At 42.9% G+C, this 27,183-nt stretch overlaps 1 protein-coding gene across 1 annotated transcript in view; it reads left to right on the top strand.

Annotated features, from left to right (window-relative positions):
- Window positions 1-27,183, top strand: part of KLHL3 (kelch like family member 3) — a 97,713-nt gene that overhangs the window by 41,756 nt on the left and 28,774 nt on the right. Inside the window, exons 5-7 of the mRNA XM_049649234.1 lie at window positions 5,246-5,355; window positions 19,890-20,006; window positions 23,969-24,118. Of these exons, the coding sequence (XP_049505191.1) occupies window positions 5,246-5,355; window positions 19,890-20,006; window positions 23,969-24,118 (377 nt within the window). The remainder of the gene's footprint in view (window positions 1-5,245; window positions 5,356-19,889; window positions 20,007-23,968; window positions 24,119-27,183) is intronic.

Here is a 27,183-nt window from a genome sequence, read left to right as displayed (position 1 = left end):
TAATCATACAGCCTTAGTTTCAAAACCTGGCTCTACCACTTACTGCTGCGTGATCGTAAGCACATGACTAAATAACTTCTTGAGTTTCTATCTCTTTATTTGTAAAATGTGAATATTGATACTTTGGCAGGGCTTTTGGAAGAAGTAAGTGCCACAATATATGTAAAATGCCTAGCACAATGTTAGCTACTATTAGGAAATGCCCTCAGCTTTCTCCTGCTTCCTTGAAAAGATCCAACTTTGTGCCCAGAGCAAGTCTTTTCTCATGCTTTCAGCTTTGGGAAGATATGTGTGTGTTGCTTGGTGGGGAAAGGAGTTGAAATTCTCTGGTGTCGGGGCGCCTGGGTGGCTCAGTCGGTTAAGCGGCCGACTTCAGCTCAGGTAACGATCTTGCGGTCCGCGAGTTCAAGCCCCGCGTCGGGCTCTGGGCTGATGGCTCAGAGCCTGGAGCCTGTTTCAGATTCTGTGTCTCCCTCTCTCTCTGCCCCTCCCCTGTTCATGCTCTGTCTCTCTCTGTCTCAAAAATAAATAAACGTTAAAAAAAATTAAAAAAAAAAAAAAGAAATTCTCTGGTGTCCCTTCACTTTTCCATAATTTCTCATCCAAATATACAGGAACAGGCATACTGTGTTTCATTAAATCAAACTTGCAACTTACAGTGTTTGTCACTTATGGTAAAGGCTGGTTAATTAGGAATGTTAACCAAAAGAATTTTTTTTTCCCCCTCTCTGTTTCCATTTCTCTTTAAGGAAGCATAAGCAAAAAGACTAGAAGAGTTAGAGTTGATTATTGGAGAGTTCACCTTCAAGGGGCTAGCCCACACTCCCTGCATACCCCACCTGTCCCCCAAGTTTTAGCCTGACTGCCTCTCTACTGCATCTCCTGGAGTCTGGCACAGTTTTTCATACTTTGTACTTGTTCTGTAAACATGTGTTAGATGAGTGAAGATTTAGCCTCGGCTCTAGCTAGCCTGAGCTATTGCTGTTGTCTACACATGGTCTGAATTTTCCTGCTTCCATGCTGTTATTTGTATTTCGAGTGCTTCTCCCAGTCATGGCCATATGGACTTGGGGTTGGAGTTACTGATGTCTTGTGTTACCCCTCTTAGAAGCCAGTAGGCTCCTTGTAGGCATCGGCTCCACTTTCTTCATTTTTTTTTTTAATTTTTTTTAATGTTTATTTATTTTTGAGACAGAGAGAGACAAAGCATGAATGGGGGAGGGTCAGAGAGAGAGGGAGACACAGAATCTGAAGCAGGCTCCAAGCCCTGAGCTGTCAGCACAGAGCCTGATGTGGGGCTCAAACTCACGGACGGTGAGATCATGACCTGAGCTGAAGTCAGACGCTTAACCGACTGAGCCACCCAGGTGCCCCCGCTTTCTTCATTTCTGAAGAAACACTGCATCTGGCACATTATACATTAACAGCTATGGAGCACTTGCAAGGATTTCAGTCATTGTGAGTTACCTATATTTGCTTATTTAATGCCCATATACCTTTGTGAGATAGGTAGTATTATTAGCCCCATTTAAAAGATGAGAAAACTGTAGGCTTAAAGAAATTGAATAACATATCAATAGAAAGTTTGTTGAACTTGATGGAATTAAAGTGGGTCTCTAAGGCCTTTGGCGGTTCACAGACAGGACCTGCAGTCCCAAGGGATGTCTCTGATAATGGAGGAAAAGCTTCTCTGTTGGAGAGCAGAGCTGCCCACAGAACTGGACTTTGCGAAGTAGAAATGTGGGCTGATATAATGTTCATCCTTCAGCTCAAAATGGATGGTTAAGAATTATTAACCATATTAATAACCATATTATTGTCTCCTAGCTTCAAAACAACCTTGAGACGTAAGTCAGCTATTATAGTCCCATTTAATGGATGATGAAGCAAAAGCCTAGAAAGAAGTGATAATAAGAGGTGGAGTTAGGACTTATACCCAGGCCTTTTCATTCTTAGCCAAGATTCTTGACTATGTTCTCCTTTAATACAGCAAGGCAAAGCAAACAAAGAATCCACAAACAAACAAGTGTTAAAGGTAGAAGATTCTCATAGGAGGTACCTTCTGGGAGCAGAGGTGTTTCTTTCTGGGAAGCACCTGGGGAGAAGGCTGATTTGAATACAAAGTCTGCTGGGAGCTTCTGTCTCCCAGGAAGTCAAGTTGGACAAAACACCCTGTTCCTGCTGTTCTATCTTATGGTTTCTTGTGTGTTGCTAACAGAAAGGGGGGGGGGGGTTTGATCCCAGGGCTCTGGGGACTCAACCCTATCTCCTTAGACAGAAGGGGAAGGGAAGAAGTTTCCCTCTTTGCTTCCTTTCTCTGTGTTTTCCTGCTCATGCCCTGCAAGTCTCCTGGGTCCCAGGGTCCCAGCCTTGGGTGGGGAGCTGCTACCCTCTCCCTACCAGCTGCCCACTCCCTACCAGCTGCTGCTTCTGGTGGGAGGATTTCTGGAGGGGTTTCAGTGGGAGGTTCCAGATGGGCCAAGCAGCAGCCCACTTCAGAATGAAGGGACCTAGATTCAAATTCTGCAGTGCCCCAGAGGGTGACAGATGGGAAGTGTGGGGGCTGTTTGCTGCCTTGATTGATCTTTGAGAATTTCTGCATTGTTCACCAAGCCACCTAGAATACACATCGCTGCACTTCATCTTCTTCCTTTTCAAAATGCAGGCCCATCTACTTTTGGCTTTATGAGCTACGAGGAAGTACTTTTCACACCCCAGATTTTAACTTCTTACCTCCTCCTGTTCTCTTTCTTCTTTTCTCTCCTCCAAATGTCAGGGTTTTGGTCAGCCAAAGATAAAGGTAGAAAGGCTGTGTGTGGCTCTGGGCCACAGGGACGTGGTGCTGGTTTGCCTGAACTCTCCTGCTGAGCTCAGCCTTGGCTGGTCCACAGAGTCTAGATGTCCTGCATTTTATTTTAGTGTGGTGACTGCTTTTTCTCTCCACTATTTCTTGCTGTAGCCAACAGATGGAGATCTCTGGTCCAAAGACTTCTTGGATCAGAAAGGGCCTGTAGGGAGAATCCTGTTGCTTTCTCAGGCCTCAAGGCCAAGAACTAATTCCCATCATCCAAAGGAGATTGTTCACTTGCTTTTATTTAAAAATCTTGAGGAATGAATGCTTTAAAAATAGTGCCATGTAGTCTTAAATATTCCCACAGTTAGGGAAGTCTTTTGAATGTCTAACCTAAAATCTAAGCTTTAACTAAAGGCTGTTTCCTGTTGACATATGGAGAAGGAAGACAAGATTCTTCTCACTTTATGGCATTTGCTTCTCTTCGTAAAGGATCTGCCTTTTAAATTTATTTTGTCATGTCCAAACATTCCTGAGCTTCATGATGGACGAGCTTTAACTATAGGCTCAGTGATACATTAGGCTGGTAGGGAACAAGTGGGGAGCCCCTTTGTCCAGTGAAAGATAGACAAGATGGTTTATAACTGGATGTCTGAGAGTAAAATATGGACATTTGGAGGCTCTAGATGAAGGGTATGTGGGAATTCTTTGGGTCCGAAAGTATTTCAACTTAAAGTTTAAAATGATTTTTGTAAGAAATGATGTAAATCTTCCTTGTTTGGCTTAAAAACATTTTTTTTAAGTTTATTTATTTTGACAGAGAGTGCTCAGGAGGGGGAGAGAGAGAGGGAGAAAGAGAGAGAAAGAGAGAGTCCCAAGAAGGCTCTGCACTGTCAGCATGGAGCCCCATGCAGGGCTCAAATCCACGAACCTTGAGACTGTGACGTGAGCTGAAATCAAGAGTTGGATGCTTAACTGACTGCACCACTCAGGTGCCCCTTCTTTGTTTGCTTTTGAGAAGGTGATGAATGTAAGAACAGAGCTTAGCATGCTCTGATTTCCTTTTCATTATATGGCTGCAGCAGGGTTGCTTCCCAGGGATGGAGGGACTCTGAACCTCACTAGAAGGGCTAGCCAAACCAAGGGTGGGTAGCCCTCTATGGGAACAGGGAGGTATGGCCATATAGATTTATCCAAGAAGCTACAAGGCTAGAGAGAGGCCAGCAGAGAAAGAAGAGGGGAGGCCTGGAGCCCAGAGGGCAGGGAGTGCAGATACTCCTTGGGGCAATGGGGTAGAACCCCTAGAGGACTGAGAATGGAGGCCAGCCTGGGGCAATTGCCAAAGGGCCCAATTCCAGAACCTGCTGCACCAGGAATTGTCAGCTCATGGGCCACTTTACCTTGGCAGAGCTTGCAAAAATACTTTGACACTTCCTTTCCCATCACAGCACAGGAGGGAGGCAAAACAAGCTGTCGTGTCCCCATTCTACAGAGGGATAGTGAGACCTAGGATGGTGATGCTGTTGGCTCAGGAACACAGTTTGCAAATGGAAAAGTCAGAATTCAAATCTGGGTTCCTTCCTTCTGAAGTGCACACTCTTACGCTGACATTTTACTGTCTCTCTAATGGCAGGATGGTGGCCTGGGCAAATCTCAGGGTAGGAATTGTCCTTGGCATTTTCCCTGCATGGACATCTGGCCTGTGTGTTTTGTCTCATTCTAGCTGTTCCCAAATTCTCCTCTATCTTAATGGTCTCCATTGGCCCACCTGTCACAGACTGTTCCTCCTGGTGGTGGGGGGCAACATGTCAGGACAGATGCTGAGTCAGGCCTCCTTGTGAATCAGAGACTGTAGTAGGCTTGACTTGGGACATGAAGGATGATGCCTTCTGCCAGCCTTGAAATGTTGACTTCGTACCAGAACCTCCAGAGACTTCCAGCCATACAGCAGTTCTGACCCACTTTTGTTTGGCTGAGCTGCAGGGGGCACAGTGTGCAAATCTGCCAGCTTGCGCCTTGAGGGCAAATGAGCTCAATTAAGTAGGCAGGTCCCAGTGAAGCTTTTCTGCAACGCCATTATTAATCTCATGGAGCATGGAAGAAAATATAACCTAACGTCTCTCTGCCCCATTTTCATCTATGGCAATGTTTGGGAGGGAGGATCATACAGAGGGATGTCTTTGCTGCCACATTAAGAGGCTAGTTTCCCTTCAGCCAGGATGTACTGTCTTTCTTTGTGTGTCCTTATTCCTCATGCCCACCCCCAGAGTCCCCAGGACTCCACTCTGAATTTCACAGATTGCCATGGCCGTGGTTCATGGAAGGGCAGCAAGAGTGTTGTAACTTTGTTTTCTGAACTTCTGGTTTTTTTTTGTTTTTTTTTGTGTGTGTGGTGTGTGTGTTTTGTTTTTTTGTTTTTTGTTTTTTGTTTTTTTGTTTTTTTTTTTGGAACAGAGCAGCACTTTCCAGAGGTGATGCTGGGGGAAGAATTTCTTAGCCTCAGTCTGGACCAGGTGTGCAGCTTGATATCCAGTGACAAGCTGACCGTTTCTTCAGAGGAGAAGGTATGGCATGGGCCTTTGGTGAAACAGGAGCCTCACGCATGAGGCGGTTGTGGGAGGGAGTTGTGGTTTGGTGAGATATTTTTTTTCTTCTTCAGTGGAAAAAAAAGGATCTTATTTTTTGTCCTTTTAAATAATTAGAAAAGGGCCTTCTGGCCCATGACTACTACCTTTGGTGTCTGGACCCTTTGAGAAAGAAATAACAGTGGTGATGATGATGGTGACAAATCTGCCTCCATTAACTTGATGTTTAGAGTTTCCTACGCACTCTGCTAAGTGCCTTATTCTCTGTAGTTCTCTCAGCCTTCACTACAACCTATGAAGCAGGCATTGCTATAGCCCCCCATTACAGATGAGGAAGATTAACTTGGAGGAATTAATTAGCTTGTCTGAGTTCACTCAGCTGGTCACTGCAGAGTTGGGGTCTCCCAGTCACCTGGTCTTAACCACTGTCCCACCTGGCTTCTTGGGAGCATCATTGAGCATTTACGCTAGAGCAGGCCTTTGGGGAACATCTAATGGGGGATTGAAACTTTTACTGATGAGGAAACTGAGGCCCAGAGAGGGAATAGGATCTGCTGGGGGTCATGCAGTCAGTGGCCATTGCAAAACTAGACCCCAAGTCTCTTGATACCTAGTTCCCTAACTCACCGACCATGCACCACTTCCTTTGTGCTGCAGGCTTGACTTCTGCCCACAGATTTAGCTGCACCGTGACTGCGGATCTATTCTACCTCTAGGCCTTCTCTCTCACTGACCCTCTGCTTGGACTATTCTCCCCTTCCGTCTTCATCTGGGTGAATTCCAAACCAGTTCCCATTCTATTTCTACAAGGAAGAACTTTACTGCAGGAGATGTAGTCTACTGTACTGAAAATAACGTGAACTTTGGTGTTGGCCAGTAGGGTCCAAATCTCATTGCTAGTATTTACAAACTAGTTGGTGACCTTGGGTGAGATACTTTGCTTCTCCATCTGTTTACTCACATAGAGAGTGAGTGTAGTAATAGAGCATATTCCACAGGGTGATTGTGGGGATTAAATGGGATAGGGTGTGTAAAATGTCTGGTGTCATACCTGGGACCTAGTAGGTGCTCATTCACTGTTAGCTGATTTTATTATGGACCATGCATCTGGAATTAATTCCTTTCTCTTCTGTGTTCCTGGATAACACTCACCTTGTTCTGCTTTTAATTGTAATTAGTTCTGAGCCCATCTTACCTCCTTCATTCAACTGTAAGTTTCCAGATGGTAGCAACCACATCTTGTTCTCCTCTGCATCCTCAGAGATGCTCAGTAAATGTTTCTTGGATTGTCTTAGTCCATTCATAGTATCCAAGCTTGAAATCCTTTTCTGAGGAAAATATTTAAGGAAAAGTTCTTGCAAAGGATTTTACACTGGAGATGAGTATCCAAGGGGCATGTGTCCAGAGAATGGGGTGGAATCATAAGCCCCAGCCTGTTGTCCTGCAAAAGTTAGATCAAGAAGAAAAACAGTTGTTTACTGAATCCATGGGCTGCCTGAAGACTTCAGAGAGATTTCCAGAAGGCACAACAAGCTGGACTCTCCCTTAGGCTCAGTGACGCTTCTGTTTCCATTAACTGATGTAAAATATCACCTTCAGCGTAAAGAATGCCTTTCGCCCCAGCCTCAGCAGCAAAGACTTCTTGCCAAGCCTGTTTAACGCCTTCTCTGGATTGTACTACTCAATTGGCACAATTTGATGGAATGAACTAGTCAGTTGACTGACCATGTGGTTGTCGGTGCAGTTGGTTAGTTTGGGCTCTGCTTGCGTATATCCTTAGGTATAGTCTGAGAAAATTTAAATAGCCATATAAGCAGCAGGATTTGAATCAACCTGGGAGTATTTGGCTTGAGAGGGGGGGTACCCTGCCACTTTAGCTCCTGCTGGCCCATCCATCCTGCTCTAGATCATAGTAAGCTTTCTTCAGGTGAGAGCTTATCTATCCTTGTTAAGTGCCAGGGTGGTGGTAGAGGTGGGTTGTCAGTGGGGCCAGGCTTTTTAGTGCCCTGGAAACCACTTGGGCTTTGGACTCAGGCATACCTGGTTCCGTGTTCGACTTGATGCTTACTGGCTCTGTGATTTTCAGAAGTCACTGGTCTCTTTGAACTTTAATTTCCTTACATGTAAAATGGGAATAGTAAGAGTACCTCCCTTATAGAGTTATGAGGATCACAGATAAAAAAAAAAATCAAGTATATTGTTTGACAGGTACATAAATGGTGGCTATCCGTGTAATTAGCATAGTCCTTTGTTTTGAGGACCATTGACAATGGTAATGGTATCAGTTTTGCCACTGATAATGGTAAAATAAGCCATGGAGTTAAATGTATCTTTCCAGAAGCAAAGAAGCATGGCATTAAATCTACATACTTAAAACGCTGTCTGCAGTGGCTCTCATTCATTCATATGCTTACATATGATGAGTTGCTTGTTCTGTGTATTAGAGTTTGGAGTATGGCTATTTTTCACATTAATGAAGTTGTGTATTATATTTGGTTCTCAGAAGTTATATGTAACTTCAGAGTTATGTGCTGCTTTTCATAAAGTGGATTGCTGATGATCTTGATCCCTTTGGTACCTTTTATTTTTATTTTTTAAATGTTTGTTTATTTATTTTGAGAGAGAGGGAAAGAGAGAGATCGCATGCATGAGCAGGGAAGGGGCAGAGAGAGAATCCTAAGCAGGCTCTACACTGTCCCCCCCGACGCTGGGCTCGGACTCATGAACAGTGAAATCATGACCTGAGCCAAAATCAAGAGACGGAAGCTTAACTGACTGAGCCACCCAGGTGCCCCCATTTGGTACATTTTAGGCTGGCAGTTTATTTATTTATTTTTTATGTTTTATTTTTAAGTAATCTTTCTACCCAACATAGGCCTTGAACTCACTACCCCAATGTCAGGAGTTGCACACTCCACCTACTGAGCCAGCCAGGCACTCCCAAAGTTGACAGTATAATTTTGAGGCTTATCATAGAGCAGTGAGATTTGGCCTGAGATTTCTCTTTGGTGAAACCCATAGTTTCATTTTACCTTAATTGATTACATATTGTTAGAAGTTAAATAGCTGGAAGTTTTGACAATTAGATGTTTGTTGTTTGAATGTGAGCTCTTTAGGCTTTGAAAATTCTGTGATCTCCAGGAAATTTGGTGATTTCTACTTCCTTTAGTTACTTTTCATAATATGCAATGTCTTGCATGTGCAATAACTTTTTCTTTCAATATCAAATTATAGTGAACTTATTGGAATATATTTGAAATATTATCAGGGATCTTAATTTAAGATAAAATTCAACTGTGTTTAATGTTAACACTTGCAGAAAACTGAATTGCACTAGTAACGAAATAACCTGTATTCAGCTGAATCCGTGCTTGAACAGCAAATCAGCTATATTATGACTTCTTTGCCTACAGCCCACAGGGTTCTTTCAGCATATATTGAAAAAGGCAGCCGGATTTCAAATATTAAAATGCAAAAAAACTATGTATCTTAAAATAGGGTGAATGTGGTGTTTTAATAATGATGATTATAAGGGACTGTGGCTAAATCTGGTCAGTTTGCTTGTCGGGAGTTTGAAAGTACAGGTTTTGCAGTCAGAGTGGCTGGGTTCCAATCCTGCTGCCATGGCTCTAACAAGCTGAGTGACTTTGGGCAAGTTATCCGCCTCCCACCAGGATGTATGTACCATTTACAGGTACGGATTTTTTGTCTTATGGTCACTGCCAGTGTAGTATCGGGTTCACGGTAGACACATAAACAAAAACATTTTGTTGGAGGAATGAGTAAAAGATCTTCTCTATGTCTTAGTCTTCTCACCTATAAGAGGGGGTAATGATAGTATAGTATCTTCTAGAGTTGTTCTGAGAATGAAATCAGATGCCACGTGAAAAGTTCTCAGCCCACAGGAAGTGTTCATTCTTGTAAGATATGATTATTGCTGCTATTATTATTGCCGCTATACTGTTACTCCTGCTACTACTGCTGCTGCTGCTCACTGTGGACTGGGGCCTTTCTCAAGGGGAGGCTCTTCCCAGGACCCATAATGGTCTGGGTGGTTGTGTGATCTGGAGCTTGGTACGTAGCAGGGGCTGAGAATGGAGTTGCCTCTTGCTTCCAGGCATTCCCAGGTCCCTTGGCCCTCTCTGGCCTTCTCCTAGGGCTCACATACCATTCCTCCTCCTACATCACTTGTGCCTGCTCATGCCTTTCTCCTCCTCTAGCCTCAAACTCCTTGAGGGCTGCGGGGCTACCTCAGCCATCTCTGTGTCACAGAGCCACCAGAGGCACTGTGGAGGTGCTAAGCAGACACTCCCTGAGGGAATGAAAAGGCAGACTGGAGCTGGACACTGCCCTGAGCCAGCCAAGGTTGTAGGAATAATTTTCATATTTTTCCAGAGAAGAGGGACAAATGTGAGAACGAGAGAGGTCAGAGGATACATGGATCTTTGCCATTTTCTCTCCTGTTTTTCCTTCATGTAGTTTTGGAAATTCCTGTTATTTGAGGGAAGACAAAAGGATCTGGTAGGAGTTACAAAATCACAAGTTCTTTAGGTAGAACCCCTCCCACCTCCCTCCCTCCCCCCGACTCCCCACCAAGATAGCGTGAAGGCACCCAGGAGTACGCCCCGCACAGTCACCTGTTGCTTCTACATGGAGGTGTCAGGGGTCAGAGCTAAGCCTGTGAGCAGATAGTCCGTTTATTGTATTCCCCGTTGAGACCCAGAGTTCGGCTGTCACCATGGGCAGCTTCTGTGACCCAGGTAAGCAACCTTCCAGGACAGACCCACTCTAAGGAGAAGAGAGATGACTTTCGAGTTCTAGCGCAATTTTCCACCAAATTGCTGGTTAGTGGACTTTTCTGAATCTTTGCTTTCTTAGCTGGTAAATACATTTCTACTTCTCAAGAATTCCAGTGCCTTCTTAAGGAACACTAGTGGAGTTTTCAGGGAAATGGCCCACAGTTTAGATACAGGTCAGGAAGAAATTGGTTAGGCCTCTTAAAGAATTAGTGTCAAGTATGTATTATGAGAACTATAGCTTAGGTTCTCTCCATGCGATCACATATTTAATGTGCTGTTGTGTCCTAAAACTGATCAGAAGCCAAATTCTGGTATCTTCTGAAAGTGATTGGGCCCATGTCTCCCAGGATCATTGCTGTTGCACGTGCTCCTGCCTGAACACCTAGCCTCTCCAGCCAGTGAGGTGGAGGATGCAGGCTGGAGCTCCTTGGCCAGTAAGTTGGACTTGAATGCTTGCTGCCCAGATATTATCCAGTGATTGAGCAGGTGCATCCTGCTGCTGAGCCTGAGCTGTTGGAAGCCCCCCTTGCCCCGCCCCCGCCTTACTATGAGGTCAACAGTTAAGAGTTGCCAGCTTCTCAGCCTGCATGCAACCATCTGGCCTGGTCCTGGCATTACTCCTTTTACTGTTCTCCTTTGGAAAGTGCAATTCAGTGAACACCTATGAGCAGAATACCACAGCACTATGGTCCCAAATCTACCTTGACTGCCCACTGTTCTCCAGGTGCATTTCACGCATTTTTTTTTTTTTTTCAAAGCGACATTTGTATTGAAGTAAGTTCACAGAGACATGACCAAATAAGAAGCACACAGCTCAACTTTTTACAAAAGTGAAATACCCACCTAACTAGCATGCAGATCAGGAAACACTGCCCCCCACCCCGAGAAACATAACTACTATTTTGACTTCTCATGGATCAGTTTTGCCAGTTTTTGAACTTTATATAAATGGAATGCTGGTGAATGTATGCTTTGCTTGTGACTTCTTTTGCCCGGCATAATGTTCAGCACATCATATCTGCTTCTCCCACTAACTCCCAAGGCAGAGACTATTGTCTCCATTTTGCAGAGGAGGAAACTAAGGCATGTTAACAATAAATAGTCTTGTGATTTGAGAGGCGCCTGGGTGGCTCAGTCAGTTGAGTGTCTGACTCTTGATTTTGGCTCAGATCACGATCTCATGGTTTGTGGGCTTGAGCCCTGCATCAGGCTCTACACTGACAGTGTGGAGCCTGCCTGGGATTCTCTGACTCTCCCTCTCTTTCTGCTTCTTTCTCTCTCTTTCACAATAAATAAATAAACTTTAAAAAAATAGCTTTGTGATTTGAAGCTGTGTCTGCCTCCCATGCTCCTGCTGTTTATTAATGCCTGTCTACCCCGACAGGGAGACAGAGGTGAGTGACACTTAGGACTGTTTAAGAGCTTGCAGTCTGGATACAAAACATGTATCCTTATGTGGCTGAGAGAAGTCGTTGCCTGAAATCAGAGTTCAAGGGAAGCACCCTGGAGTGTTTTATTCCACATTGTTAGGTGTGGAAAACATCATAAAAAAGACAATATTGGAGGTAAAACTCGGAGAATAAGAGTGGGATTTTAGGAAGCCATTCAGATTGAAGGGATTACAGGAATACAAATGTGGAAGTTTGGAATGCTTTGTTCTTCTTGGGGGAAAAGTAACCTGTGTGGTGAGAGTCTAGGGTCTTTGGGGGAGGTAGTGGGAGATGAGGCTGGAAATGGAAAGCTTAGGGGGTAATGACTTTCTTCTCTAGGTTACCACCTACGTGCTGTAAAACGGCAGTGTTGTGAGATGTTTGTAAGTATTTAGGTAAAAAAAAAAAAGTTCTCAGGTCTGATACATTTAGGAGACAGTGGCAAAACACAGGAACCAGGTTAAGAAAGTGAAGGACCTGTCAGAGCTTTAACATGTTAATGAGTTTTTAAATCTCTGAAAGAGATTTGTAGGTGTGTATGATGTGTTCTCCAGGCTCATTTGGTCCCAGAACCTCCTTTACTGCAGAATGTCTCCTGCCCCTAGTATTCTGAGGACTGCATTGCATGGTCAGTCTTGAGGCCAGTTTTCTTTGGTTGCCCCAATTATCCAATGATTTATTGTATCCGTTGATTTTCCTTTTTGCAGTTCTTCTCGTTAGTGATGTATAATTTTTGATTGTGAGGCCATCTTCAGAGGATGTTTTATCCATGGGAGTCTGGGTGTGAAGATCCCCCTCTAGGGCAGGTTAACTGGTTTGAAAACTCTTTTTTCTTTCTCTTTCTTTTCTTCTTTCTTCCTTCCTTCCTTCCTTTCTTTCTCTCTTTCTTTCTAAAAAAATTTTTTTAATGTTTATTTATTTTTGGAAGAGAGATAGAGCATGAGCAGAATAAGGGCAGAAAGAGAGAGGGAGACACAGAATCCAAAGCGGACTGAGTTGTCAGCACAGAGCCCAACACGGGGCTCAAACTCACGAACTGTGAGATCATGACCTGAGCGGAAGTTGGAGGCTTAACTGACTGAGCCACCCAGGTGCTCCTGGAAACTGTTTCTGTATTCCTTTTTGTCTTGAGTATCCCCTGTACCATCTGGATAATGTCACTTCAGACCCCATATCTGTATGCAGTGTGAGCTTGGGGTTCTCATTTCTTGAAGACATGGTTTTTAACTTCCCAGCTGACAGGAGATGGTGAGCTTCCTTCCCCCCTTGCCATAGCAGATGGGTGGAGTTCATCTAGTGCTGGTCCATGGGACTGCGGGTGGGGTGACACTGTCCATAAGGAGCCTGTGGCCTCGACAGTCTACCTGATAGAAACCAGTTCTGAACCATTCAAGTCCACGTCTGAATCGTCCAGGCCTGTGAGCCATTTTGGCCTCAGCTTCCATTCAGCTGATAGACTTGAATTCTTTCTGATTTAAGGCACTCAGGCATTTCCCTCTTGCTTTTGACTTGCTTTATTATTTTTGTAATATGTCACTTTTGTGTGTTTGGAGCTGTAGGGGAAGATTCCTTCCAACTCTGCTCTATCTACCATATTGACTGCAAGGCATTCTCCATCCCTCTGTCATGCTCCATTCATTTGTAAGATTAATGCCACAAAGCCGTCTTTCAGCTTGCAGGCGTTTCTGTCAAACCATTGTGCTTCAGTCCTTCTCCTTCTCCTGTGCAAAGTCAGACTGCATATCTTTATCCTGGATGTAGGCAGGAGTGGAAGGCTGAACAACTTCCCAGCAAAAGGTGATATCACTGTTTTAGTTTTACCATCATTTTTTGTTGTTTGTATGAAGTCAGATATTTTGCAGTGTGCTGCTACAGGAAGAGAACCATATACCCAGCCATTCCTACTTTGACTAATTCATTCTCTCAGTAAATATTTATTGAGTGCTTTCTATGTGGCACATAGTGCGTTACTCACACAAGAGACATTGGTGAACAGATTGGCATAAGGTCCCTGCTTTTGTGGAACTTAAAAATCACATGAGGGAGACAGATTTTATAAAAAATGTACAGAAATAGATTTTATCAAATATGTACAGAAATGAATATACAGGCACAAACTATGAAATGTGTTATGGACGAATGTGCTGTCAAAGTGTTGATTGAAAGCCAGTGGTTCTCATTGCTGCCCTATCACCAATTCACTGGGTAATGTTTGGGCAGACCACTTCCCCACTCTCTGCCTCATTTTTCTCTTTTATGAGTGACTGTAGCTGCCTCCCAGGGCCCTTGCGGGTCTGAAATGAAACAACCAGAAGGAGCTGTGAAGTGCCCTATAAAACCTGAAGATGATGGGACTGTCAGAAAGATGAGTGCAACTGAGTAGCTTTTCTAGAGTCTGGGGAGCCTTCCGACCAGGAAATCACCCAGCCAGTGGTATGCTGGTAAATGTTTTAACAACTCGCTCTCAAAAAAAAAAAAAAAAAAAAAAATCTGAAAGCCCTGATTTGTTTGCTGATTCATTTGCTAATTTCTATGGTGTAAATATTTCCCTCAAGATTGATTTCAGACTACTGGTGTATGTCACTAAACACCAAGATGGGAAGAAACATGCATGGTGAGCTCCAGCTCCATTGTACCACTGCTCCTGACTGTCCCTGGTGTGGCATGTGACAGCAAGGCCAGAGTATGGTTCACATTAAGTCCTGTTAAGCTTTAGTTTAAGAACCATCCGAAATCTGACAGAAATCATTCTTGTGTCTAGAAGTGCTGTCTTCTTGATTGAAAATCGTGACAGTGAATTCAGCAAATGCTATTGGCTCTATCTCTGAGAAAGAAAAGAGTATCTAGGGAGGAATGTCCTAGGAGCACGTGGCAGGTGTAATTACGATTATGGGTTGAGGAACATACTTCCCAACTCAGTGGTCTGCCCAGGTTTTCCAACTAATTGTGCCTCTGACATGCAATATTACATAATGTTAGACCTTGGGTTGTTGCATTTGGAGGTGAGTTCACATCCCAGATCCACTACTTCCTGGCACTGTGACCTTGGACACTAACCTTTCTGAGGCTGTTTCCTCATCTGTAAAATGTGAACAGTGATAACCTATTTCACAGGATTTGGGGTGGGTTAAATGAGATCATGCATGCAAAATGCATAGCACTGTGCCTGTTGTTATTAGTTGTTGTTATTAGTTATTAAAATTAGCCTCTCTTAAATCTTAAGTAGCAAATTAAGTCCATGTGAGGAAACCTGTTTTCTTCCCTGATCTTGTCAAAATTGGCTTCTTTTCCTCCATCCTATGCTTTGCTGTGAGTCACCCTCAACTGGACCTTTTTACTTGCCAAGTCACTGTCCTACCTATTTTTAACTTGAGTCCCCATTTCTTGACTCTCAGAACACATTTTGAAAATGGCTGTTAAGTGCCCCGGTGCTCCCCACTCACAGCGTGCAGGTCCAGTATGGCATGGCTGCCTGCATCACTGGGGGCGGGGGTAGAGGGTCAGTTTCATCTGGTGTTCCGGCCAAGGCTTGTGCTTACGTTGAAAGTGTGGGGAGCCAAGGACTATGAAATTTGATTTTTTACATCTTTTTTTGACCCAGCAACCTTGTAGCACTCAAGAGATTGGTTTTGGAATATGAAGCAGTGAGGAAATGATGCTCTTTTTGTTTTGTTTTTGTTTGTTTAAAAGTAAAACCCTAAGCGTGGCAGCTGATTATTTCATCCTGGGATCCATAAAAAATATTTTCATCTGTGTAGACATCACTCTGTCCTGTGTTTGAAGCCACAGCGTCTCTGCTTAGGTTTCCTAGACCAGGGATTGACACCATTTTCCTATAAAGCACCAGATAGTAAATATTTTAGGCTTTGTGGGCCATAGAGTCTCAACTCTGCTGTTACAGTGTGAAAGCAGCCACAGACAATATGTAAACGAGTGAGTGTGGCTGTGCTCCAGTAAAATTTTATTTATGAAAGCAGGTGGCAGGCTGAATGTGGCCTGTGGGCTGTAGTCTGCCAGCCACTGCAGTAGGCCTGTGAGAGGCAACTGAGAACAGTAAGTAAGAGAACGAGCACTGGCATTGGGTTCGTGTGGACCCCAGCCCTGCTGCTTTGTGGCCCTGGACTTGGGCGAGTTATTTAATAAGGGGTAAGAGTGTCTGCCCATTGGGCTCTCAGAAGAGTCCAGGGTCGCGTTGTCCATGAAGAGTGTGGTACAGAGCCTCGCACATGGTAAATACTGACTCCTGCTGCTGTTTCCTCTTGCCAGTCCCTTGACAGGAGGGCCTGTTGGGAATTATTTTAGGCACATTAAAGACTAAAGCTAATTGGAAGTTGATTTGCTTACTTATTTTCTAAGCATAAAGTCTCTTTGAAAAAAACACGTGGCTTTCTCTAGCCGCCGAGAAGGTCACTGTTGTTGCCCAGTGCTGTGGCTTTCACAGCTGAGTAGGTAAACAGTGCAACGAAGTGGAACCAGTTAGACAAGTCAAGCCAAAAATAAAGATAAGGTTAATATCGACTCCATTAGACTCAGCTTGCTTTTTAGCTTTTATGACGAAGACTAAGGTGGTTGATAGGGAAGGGCATGGTGAGTAAATCCCACCCACTCTAAGACCGGCAGTGCATTCTTCTGCTGAGCTTTGTCAGCTGGCCACCTGCTCTGTGCCTGGCATTGTGCTGGGCAGCAGGAGTTGCAGACTGAGCAGGGAGGGACATGTCTCACCTTGCAAGAGCTCACAGTCTAGTAAAGCGGAGTAGAAGAAAGTTGGATAACCATAACACAAGGCAGAACGGAACTGTGGTTGCCCGCCACCTCATCGGCCAGACTTCTCCAGCTTTTTTTGGTCCCTGGCCTGGCTCTGTCATCCCTGCCCTGATTCCAGTCCCTTCTTACCCAGCCCTGCTCTCTGCTCCAACCAGGACAATTTCCACTGCCTTCTCACATGCTTATTCTAAACTCATGTGTCCATTCATTCATTAAAAAAATATTTGAGGGGCGCCTGGGTGGCTCAGTCGGTTAAGCGGCTGACTTCGGCTTGGGTCATGATCTCACGGTCCGTGAGTTTGAGCCCTGCGTCGGGCTCTGTGCTGACGGCTCAGAGCCTGGAGCCTGTTTCGGATTCTGTGTCTCCCTCTCTTTGACCCTCCCCTGTTCATGCTCTGTCTCTCCCTGTCTCAAAAATAAATAAAAATGTTTAAAAAAAAAATTTAAAAAAATATTTGAGTGTGTATTATTTGCCATTGAAAAGACAAGGTCCGTCTTCTCATGGATTTAAAGGCTATTTGGAGTAATACAGAGTGATCTGTTACAAACTGATGCTATCAGGGTGGGGGATAAAGCTCTCTCAGATTTAATTTTAAAAAATGAACCAGACAGGGAGGATTTCCATGGTGTGTGTGTTTATGTTTGTGCACATATAGGTTATATTTTACGGAAATGAGAGCAGACTGTATGCACATACTGTCCTTTTCTTTCTGTTCCATTTTCATTTAGCTTTCCTTCCGTTCCCTTTCTGATCGATTCTTTGCCTATTTTGAGTATACCCACCCTGACTTAAGTATATATTTAGGAAATAGGTTCAAAGCATCATTAACATATTAATACACAGAAATATTGTCAGAGTTAGAAATATTAGAGAATTTTTTTCTGTGAGTTAGTTTCCATTTCAACTTTATGCCACATTGTAAATTTTGTTGTCATATTTTTCCTTTTCCCTTAGAATTTCTTTTCCTTTCCCCTCCGCTTTTATTTTGAAAAATTTCAGACCTATATTAAAGTTTGAAAGTGTGTACATTCATATACTCTTTACTTAGATTCACCAGTTAACTTTTTGCTTCATTTGTCTTTTCTCTCTACATATTTAATCTTTTATTCTGCTGAACTATTTGACAATAAATTGCAGACATTGTAGAATTTCCCCTCTGGTATTTGAGTATGCACCTCCTAAGAACAAGGAAATTGTCTTTTTTAGCCATAAAACCATTATCATACCAAAGAAATTCAACACTAATACAATGATGTTAGCTAATACCTAGTCAGCATTCACATTTTCTAGCCGTCTCAAGACAGTCCTTTATAGACTGTTCCTTTTAAATCCATGATCCAATCAAGGATCATGCATTACATTTAGTTTTCAAGACTTTAAATCCACTTAATCTAGAACTATCTCCCTGTCTTTTTTTATCTTTCATAATATTAATGGTTTTGAAGAATCCAGGCCAGCTGTATTGCAGAATGTTCCAAACATGGAATTATCTGATCTGATTGTTTCCTTGCTATTAAGATTCAGGTTAAACATTTTAGGAAGAGACTACTCTAGGGGATGCTGTATCTGCTGTATCCTTGCCATTAAATCACGATCAAGAATGTGATGTAAGTTAGTCCTGTTATTGTTGGTACTAACTTAGATCACTTATCTGTCAAATTTCCCCATTTGAGGCTGCCCCTACCCCATGTAATGAGTAAGTAATCAGCGAGGTGATACTTTGAAAACTGTGTCGTGTTCCCCAACAGTTTTTTGCACAGTGATTCGAGCATCTACTGATGAGCTTTACTCTATCAGTTATTAATTGGTGGTTGCAAAGTAATGTTTTTGTCATTTCTTCTACCTTTATTAGCTGGCGTTTGTCTGTGAAGAAGAGCCTTCCACATTTTTTAAAGTATCCTTATAGGATTCATGGATTCCTTTTTGTTCATTATGTTATGACCCATTACTGTCTTTCTCTTTAAATTTTTTTTTTAATTTTACATTTATTTATTTTTGAGAGACAGAGAGAGACAGAGCATGAGCAGGGGAGGGGCAGAGAGAGAGGAGACACAGAATCCAAAGCAGGTTCCAGGCTCTGAATTGTCAGTACAGAGCCCGACGCGGGGCTCGAACCCACAAACCGTGAGATCATGACCTGAACCGAAGTCAGACACTCAACCAACTGAGCCACCCAGGCGCCCCTGTCTTTTTGTTTTAACTGAGAATATTTTAAATTGAGTTATGACTTACAGTGAAATTTATAGATATTAAGTATACAGTTTAATTAGTTTTCACAAATGCATATGTACATGTAACTCCCACCCTATCGAGATACAGAACGTATCCATTACCCTCCCTGCCAAATTTCCTTTGGCACCTTCCCAGGGATTCTCCCACGCCACCTCAGCAAGAAGCATTAATCTGATTTCTTCATTATTCTCTTTGATGTTTATATTATCTGAAATGTTGACAATGAAAGCCTCATCTGTTGGCTTTATGTCCATTTGACATGTCCATCGTAATCTTTGAGCACTTTCTTGGTTTCTGGCGTAAGAAGGTGTTTTGTTTTATTCTTTTTACCAGCTGAAAATATCCGATAGTATGTATACTAGTTAAATAATTTCTCCATTAGTGAGCTTTAGGTTGTTTCCTTTTTTATTTTATTACAGAAATGCCGTGGCAAACATCCTGGAACACATATGCTTGCCCCACTTTTGTGGGTATTTTTGTAGGCTGGATCCCTAGAAGTGTTATTTCTAGGTCAAAGAGTGTGCACATTTAAGTCTTTGAGTGATATTGCCAAATTCTTCCTTCCCCTCTTAAAAAGCTGTGTTAATTAAGTTTCCAGAAATAGTGCCGGTTTCCCCACAGCCTTATCAACATTGAATTTTATCTGTCTGTGTGTGTATGGTGGTGTAGGATTTGATTTTGGACTTATTTTTGAGGAAGGTGAACATCCAAATAGGAGAGCCTCCTTTTTGGTTCCAAGCCCAATTTTCATTTATATAAAAATGAAATCTCTCCTTAAGGGAGAGGTTAAACCAAGGAGAAATTTTTGATAGAAATTCTCTGTCATTCACTGTCATCCTCACCATTACAGCCAACTTTTGGCAAATGTATTCTTACTGTTTCTAGTCTGCGTTAACTGAATATGGGAGATAAAGGAAGATAGGGTGTGAGGGGCATGATGGCATTGCCCCCAAGGCTTCTGGTTTTCTTAAGCAGTCTTTATAAAATTTGGTCCAGAGTTACTATGGATTTCTATCTTTAAATAGCCATTGGTACTGGATTTTTATTTGCAACGATCCTTGATGATTCTGTATTTGGGGTAGCAGGTTTATTATAACGTGTATGTGTGTGATATCACTTTGATGTCAGCTAGTAAACAAAATCTTTCCATTTTTGTTTTATTTTAAATAGTGAACCTTAGGTTAACCACTTTGTAGATGATTTGGACTTTTTTTTTTTTTCAAGTTGAAGAAATTGTTTGAGAGCTGTTGTCTCTGCTACAGTTACTTGCGTTGATTATCTTCATAGGTATTTGAAGCAGTGATTTCATGGATCAATTATGAGAAGGAAACCCGTTTAGAGCACATGGCAAAACTGATGGAACATGTCCGTCTCCCTCTCTTACCTAGGGATTACCTGGTCCAGGTGAGTGCTGTGTGAAGCACCACATGCTTTCCTTCAGTGGGCAACCCTGGATGTATGGGGTGGTTGGAGAGTTTATGGGTATTTTACACAGGCTGAAGTCACCAACCCACTGGCTTAAGTGTGAGACATGGTAATGTAAAGGTTTTTTTTGTTTTTAATTTTTATTATTGAGGTATATAGTTGACATACAGTGTTATATTAGATGGTAGTGTGAGGTCTAAAAGCGTAAGTTTGAGAATAAGACACTTAGGTTTTAGTTCTTGCTCTACTAGTTGTTAGCTTTGTGTTTTTATTTTACCTCTTCAAGTCATAGTTTCTTCTTTGCTGGAAGGGATATTATGGTAGAGCCCAGCAGGATTATTGTGAGGACCAAAGGAGTTGTAAATATGTAAGTCAGGTGTTTAGCATGGAGCTGGTCCTAAAAAATGTTCACTAGAAGTTAGTTGCTTTTATTGTAGAGGACCTAAGCAAGAAGGGTCATTTCCACAATGTTTCTGTATTCTCTTTGCCTTCATGTTAGGCAAGTTGGAGCCCAATTCAGGACTGTAAAAACTGACCTTTCACAGGTACCTAGGATACGTGTTGCTTTGACTTCCTCTAAGATGAAAGAAAAATTAAGAATGATGGGGTGCCCCTACAGTGCCACATATTTTCTTATTTAATCCTTATAACAACCCTGTGAGGCAAAGATAGATAACCCTCTTTTTACAATTTTGGGCCTTGAGTTTTATAGAGGTTTAGATTTATTGGGGAATAGGTGGCAGGGTCAGGATTCAAATCCAAGTCAGTCGACCCCGAAGCACCTGCCTTCCACTATGCAGGCTGCCCCCTTTAATACTCTCTGTTCTGTTTATCCATTGGCATTAGATACACTTATAAGTGAGCAAAGAGTAAAACTTAAATATATGAGCAAAACAAAACACCGAGGCAGTAGGCCAGCCCTCATCTCTTTCCAGAAGTTTCTGGAGGGAATGGAAGGTGTGAAGCAAGGATAAGAGAGGAGGCTCAGCATCCCAGCAGCCTAGCTCTGTCACTTCCCAGCCATCTAACACTAGGCAAGTACTCAACCTTTTTTTTCTTTAAGTTTAGTTATCTATTTTTTGAGAGAGCACAAGTAAGGGAGAGGCAGAAAGAAGGAGAGACAGAATCCAAAGCTGGCTCTGCATCATCAGCCCAGAGCCCAGTGCTGCACTCGAACTTAGGAACTGTGAGATCATGACCTCAGTTGAGACCAAGAGTCAGATGCTTAACTTACTGAGCCAGCACAGAGCCCCACGCAGGGCTCCAACTTACAAAACCATGAGTTCACGACCTGAGCTGAAACCAGGAGTCAGACGCTTACCCGACTTGAGCAACCCAGGTGCCCCAGTACTCAACCTTTCTAAACCTCAGTCTTCCCATCTGATAAAAATAGCACCTGTCCTTATAGGGTTGTTTGGGGGTATAATGAGATAATCCATTTAAAGGCTGCATCTCTATGTGAGCGAATGCTAGCTGGTACTACAGCTGTTTTGACAGTCATGGATGCTCTTGGGAATAGCGGGAGAGGTTTCTATCCTCAAAAGCCCTTGTAAAGTCCTCAGCTTGTGACCCTGTTGACCACAGGTCGAAGGGGTCAGTGAAATGTTCTGTGAATCTCTGAACCTCAGTCCTTCTCAGGTGCTGAGGCATATACTTGCCAGCCCTTATGTGTGCCCTGCATTTTATACTTTGGATGGTACTACTGCCCCCTGGTGGCAGCATATCCTTCTTGAAAAAAAGGTTCCCCTAAGCAGAGGGACTGAAGGGGCCTGAGATCCCAGTCTCAGAATCCAACCTCCTACTGTACTGTGGGAAACTGACCAAAGGTAGACATGGACATCTGGCCTCCAGCACAGGCTCACTTCCACAAGAAGGGCTATCTGTGGACCTGGGTTCCAGGGAAAATTAAAGAGGCCTTTGAGACCCCTGGTCACAACCTCAATCCGGTGTCCACAACTCAAACTTAAAGATGTTAGAAAATAGTTCTTGGGTCATTATGGCAAAGTAGGGATTAGATCTGGAGAGGAAGGGGGTCAGAGGCAATGGGCATGAGCACTGTTGTGTGAGAATCCCCCTGCTGCTTTTAAAGGACTGTCTTTAGAACACCTCTGGAAGAGGTTGTCTCAGTAAACCTCAGTTGACCTTGAAACTTTGAAATAGTATAACCTTCTGGGGTTGGCTGATCTTGGTGGGGGAGGACGTAGGAAAGTCTTGGGCAGACCTGCACCAACAGTGACTTCTGGGGAAGGTGGTTTTGTTTGTTTGTTTTTGATAGCTAACATTTATTAGTCTTTATTAAATACTTTGAAATATTGTAGAGTGTAATGTTATATCTTAAAACTTTTTAGTTGTGATTATATATATATATGTGTGTGTGTGTGGGTGTGTGTGTGTGTATATATATATAAAACATAAACTTCATCATTTTGACCAGTTGTAAGTGTACACTTCAGTGTGTTAATTGTATTCACCATGCTGTACAACCATCACATACCCATCCTTAAAACTTTCATATTACCCCAAATTGAAACTCTGTATGGTGAAGCATTAAATCTCTGGGAGAACTTCTCATTCAAGCTGAATGCACCTTTGGGAGAAGTAGCTGTTTATGCATTTCACCTTCCTTCTGAGATTTGTAAGAGATCTTCTCTCTTACTTTTTAATTTTTTTAACCGATCCTAAAAGCTTATGACTTGTCCCAACTTGGGTCAGTCCCTTAGTGTGGGTGGGGGGGATTAGGGAAACCTTCCCCCAAAATGGAGTGTTCCTGGGGATCACTTTGGGGAAGGAGGTGCCCATTGGTGAGAGAGGCCCTGTCATACCAGTCCTTCTTTTCCTGCCAGCTCCAATGCTACCCATTAGGTGATGGCCTGACCACATTTCCATTGATAGCTACAGGTGAGACTCAGTCAGCCCTTGTGCATGACCAGCTTGAGGGCTGAGATAATTGAGATGGGGAGGCCATTCTCTTTCTTTGACTGGACTTGAGTGCCTCAGGGTCAGAACCCATTTCTTGTTCATCTTTTTCTTCCTGGAGTCCAGCACTGGGCTATCCGACAATGAGACGTTCCATCATCGTTAGCTATTGAATCGAATTGATCTCTCCTGATAGCACCTAAATACTCCAGCAAAGAAAACATGAAGTGGCCTCTGAAGACCATACTACCCCTTACAGATAAGTCACAGAGCAATTGACCCAGGCCACAGGACAGAGATTTGAGAATTGAGCACTTGCATGGTTTCACCCTTGGTGTTGCTCACGAAATATTTAGGCTTATACTTGCTGAGCATCTGCTTTGGGACATCGCTTTGGAGTATGTGCAGAAGCCATAGTTCCAGCTTGGATAGGGTCCAAGATGAGGTCTGTAGGTGGGACTTTGGTGCAGGACATTCTTTGTCCTCTAATATCACCATTCTTTATAGAGCACCTCACTGGCCAGTTTTGTCCCTGCAGCTTTCACTGTAAGAAAATGAATAGGAGTTTTTCTTGACTGTCACTTTGTCATACTCCATGCTGCCAAACGTTGACCAATGGATTCTGCTCTCTTCCTTATTCCCTCTCTCTCCTCTCAAATGTCTGACCATTTGCCCTAAACATTATAAAGCATTCATATTAGGAGGAATGTGGGATGAAGCCTTCAGCACAGCTAATTGTCTTTGTTTTGCATAATTCCATTTAAGCCTGCAAACTAACATAACAAACACAACCACTGAGGTTGTATGTCTTTCTGTTTGATGCCAGAACTTAATAACTTCACCCCACTGTGTTCTTGAAATGCAGGAGGTGGGCACTAAGTTGTAAGTATGTGGTCTTTCTCTTGGGGCTGAGATGATGTGGTGGGTGAATAAAAGAGTGTGGGAATACAAGAATGACTCAGGAGACAGTGTGGGAAATGCAGCTGAAGTCTGCTCTTGGATCACCTGTGGGTTATTACCTCCAGACGGTTGAAGAAGAAGCTTTGATAAAGAATAACAACACCTGTAAGGACTTCCTCATCGAGGCCATGAAATACCACCTGCTCCCTCTGGATCAGAGGCTCTTGATTAAGAACCCAAGGACCAAGCCCAGGACTCCAGTCAGCCTGCCCAAGGTAAGCCCCAGCCCAGTAGGTGCCAGCTGTCAGGGCTGTGTTCTGGGAAAGTGGCCTTCCATTGCTGGCTCCAAGTCTTTCCTCACCTGTGGCTGCCTTGCTTCTTGGTTGCATTTACCAGCTAAGAGATGGAGTCTCCTGGTTCATTTTGAATCTGCTGGTACCTCTCTCTTGCAGGGTCTTCCTGTCCTAAGAATTTCAAGGTAACCTCCAGAGGCACCAGAGAGTTTTGAGAATAACTCCTTCATCTCCTCTCCTTATTTGGTCTGGGTTCTATTTGTGTTGGAAGCAGAGGAATGGCTTTGTGTTTCTTGACTTAGTGATTTCTAGGCCATTATTTGAATTTGGTCCTAGTCTGGCTCTTTTCTCTCACCACAGAGCCCTACAGAACAGTTAGGGCTGCCAGACCGGGTATTGGCTGCTTTGGTTCCTTGCAAGGCCCTGCCTCTCTGGTCCTCAGGTCTTTCATCTACAGAATGAAAGGTCCTGCACTGGCTGGTGTCTAAAGTCCATTCCAGGTTGGCCTTCCAGTAGGCCGTCTAGGATCCTAATATGCTGATGTCTCAGGAAAGGTCCCAGCCAACCCAGGAGGAAAGGTGAGCAGAGAGGAGTGAGTTGTGTTGACTCAGCTACCGCACAGCCGGCAGCCCCAGGGCATTGTGTAGACCTTTGCTTTGTCCTCCTCCTCCTCCTCTTTCTGTCTGGCTGCGCTACTCCTTGTCTGCTGCTTCCAGGAAGGGTTTCAGAGTGCTGGAGAAGCATGTTGTCCAAGACCAGATGTTGAGATTCTCCAGGGTCTGTGCTTCCTCTCCACTCTGTGTTGTGACCCTGGGTGATGGAGAGTTTAGTGGGTGCAATGTGGATGAAGGTTATAAATCTCCCAGATAATAATATGACTCACTGGCATTTGCTGAGTGCTGCTTCAGGGGCAAACAGTAAGCTTAAAGGTATCACAGTAGAGCTTTCTTAATCCCCTCAATAGCCCTGTACGGTAGAGGCAGGTATCCTAGCTGTACACAGAGGAAACGGAAGGTCAGAGAGATTAAGTGACTTGCCCAAGGTCAACACAGCCAGTGTAGTAGAGCCAGTGTTTGAATGGTGTCTTTCTCACCCTCCAAACCTGTTCTGTGAACCCACACCATCCTGCACCTGGCTTCATCTTTGTAAACCTGAGTGTATGTACCTACTTGTCAGCTTCCTATTGCCCAGCGCATGTTAGAAGTTGCAGCCACCAGGCAAGGGCCTTGGTCTGGCTGGCCATTTGTCTTCCTGCGTGTTGATGCTTTGGTTTCATTTTATTGAAATATTGCACTGAAATGACTTCATATTTTTCAAAATGAAAATAACTTTGCTTTCTTCAATTATAGAAATATATGGTCATTGCAGACTGTTAAAAGGCTACTACATTTTTGAAATAAAGTAAAAATCACCTGAAATTCCTCCACCCAGGGGCAGTCACTGCTGTTACCTTGGTGAATTTTCTCCCAGACATATCTCTGTGCACCTAGTCACAAATAGATAAAAAATGTATACTTTCAGATAAATGGAATCTTGTTCTACAGATTGAGTATCATTTTTATCTCCCTACTCAACAGACTACTTTCATCATTATCAGTATAGGTGAAACCAGCATTAAATTATAATAGGTACATGGAATTTAATTATGTTTATGTACCATTACTTATTTAACTGTCTTCTATTGATGGACCTTTTTATCATCTCCATTTTTTTTTATATTACAAACATTTCTATGTAATTTATGACCTCTTGTTTTAGTTTGCATTTCTTGTAAGTGAGACTCTAATGTTGGTTTCATACGATTATGGCTTTTGTATTTCTTTTTTAGGGGAATTTTCTGTTCATGTACTTTGCCCATTTTTCTATTGGACTGTATGTTTTTAATTAATGGTGTTTTTTTTTAATGTTAATTTATTTTGAAAGGGAGACAGAGAGTGCAATGAGCAGAGGAGGCACAGAGAGAGAGAGAGAGAGAGAGTCCCAAGTCTGTGCTATCAGCACAGAGCCCAGCGTGGGGCTTGATCTCAGGAACCATGAAATCATGACCTAAACCAAAACCAAGAGTTGGACACTTAACTGAATGAGCCACCCAAGGGCTCCTATTAATGGTTTTTAAGGGCTGTTTTTAATTTAAAGGGATTAGGCTTTCATGTGTATTTCACATATTTTTTTCTTAGTTTGCAGTTTGCCTTTAAACTTAATTATAGCATTTTTTTGAATCCCCCAAAACAGTTTTAAGTAGTTAAATTGTTATGTCTTTTGCTTTATAGCTTAGGTTTTACATCCTGCTTAGAAATGTTTTCTATACTCTCAGATTAAAGAAAAAAAGGCTCTCATGTTTTCTCAAGTACTTTAACGATTTCTGTTTTACATTTGAATCTTTGATGCACTTAGAATTTATTTTAGTATAAGGAGAGAGGGTAGGAATCCAGCTTTATTCCTATTGCAAATGATGAGCCAGTTGCGCCAAAGTTGTTTTATTGAATAATCTCCCTTTCCCCCCATCAATCTGAATACCACCTTCATTATGATCTAAATTTACATAAGCTTGTCTATTGAGGTCTTGAGATTATTGATTCTAAGATGGACTATTGTTTTACATGGAGGAGGCTTTCTGCATCCTGGGTTCCCAGCTGGCATTGTTGCATGTCTTTGTGGCTTTTCTCCTTGGAAAAGGAGGTTCTTATCCTATATGTTAACAAGTTACCAACATCTTTTGCTGGGGAGTGTGTTCTGGAACTAAGGCAATGGTGCAGAACTGGCCCAGTTTCTTTGTGTGGAAACCATACGTAGTTACCTTTCCTTTTCTAGACTCCACATCGAGTTTTTACCACACACACCCACAAGAAGACAGTTTTAAAAATCAAAGCCAAGTTTGTGTCTGAGTCCAAACTCCGCCTGCTGAGACCACCCCTCCCTTTTGACATAACGAATCTGTAATTGGTAACAGTCCACCCCTTTTTAACGAGACCACGGTTGTCCCACTGTCCTCTCTACTCCTTAGGAAACACTCTTTTCAGAATGAAAATGTTTAGATTCTTGAGCAC

This window comes from Panthera uncia (assembly GCF_023721935.1).
Source record: "Panthera uncia isolate 11264 chromosome A1 unlocalized genomic scaffold, Puncia_PCG_1.0 HiC_scaffold_17, whole genome shotgun sequence".
Lineage (NCBI taxonomy): Eukaryota > Metazoa > Chordata > Mammalia > Carnivora > Felidae > Panthera > Panthera uncia.
The sequence above is the reverse complement of the archived record's forward strand: the minus strand, read 5'-3'. Positions and strand labels throughout refer to the sequence as shown.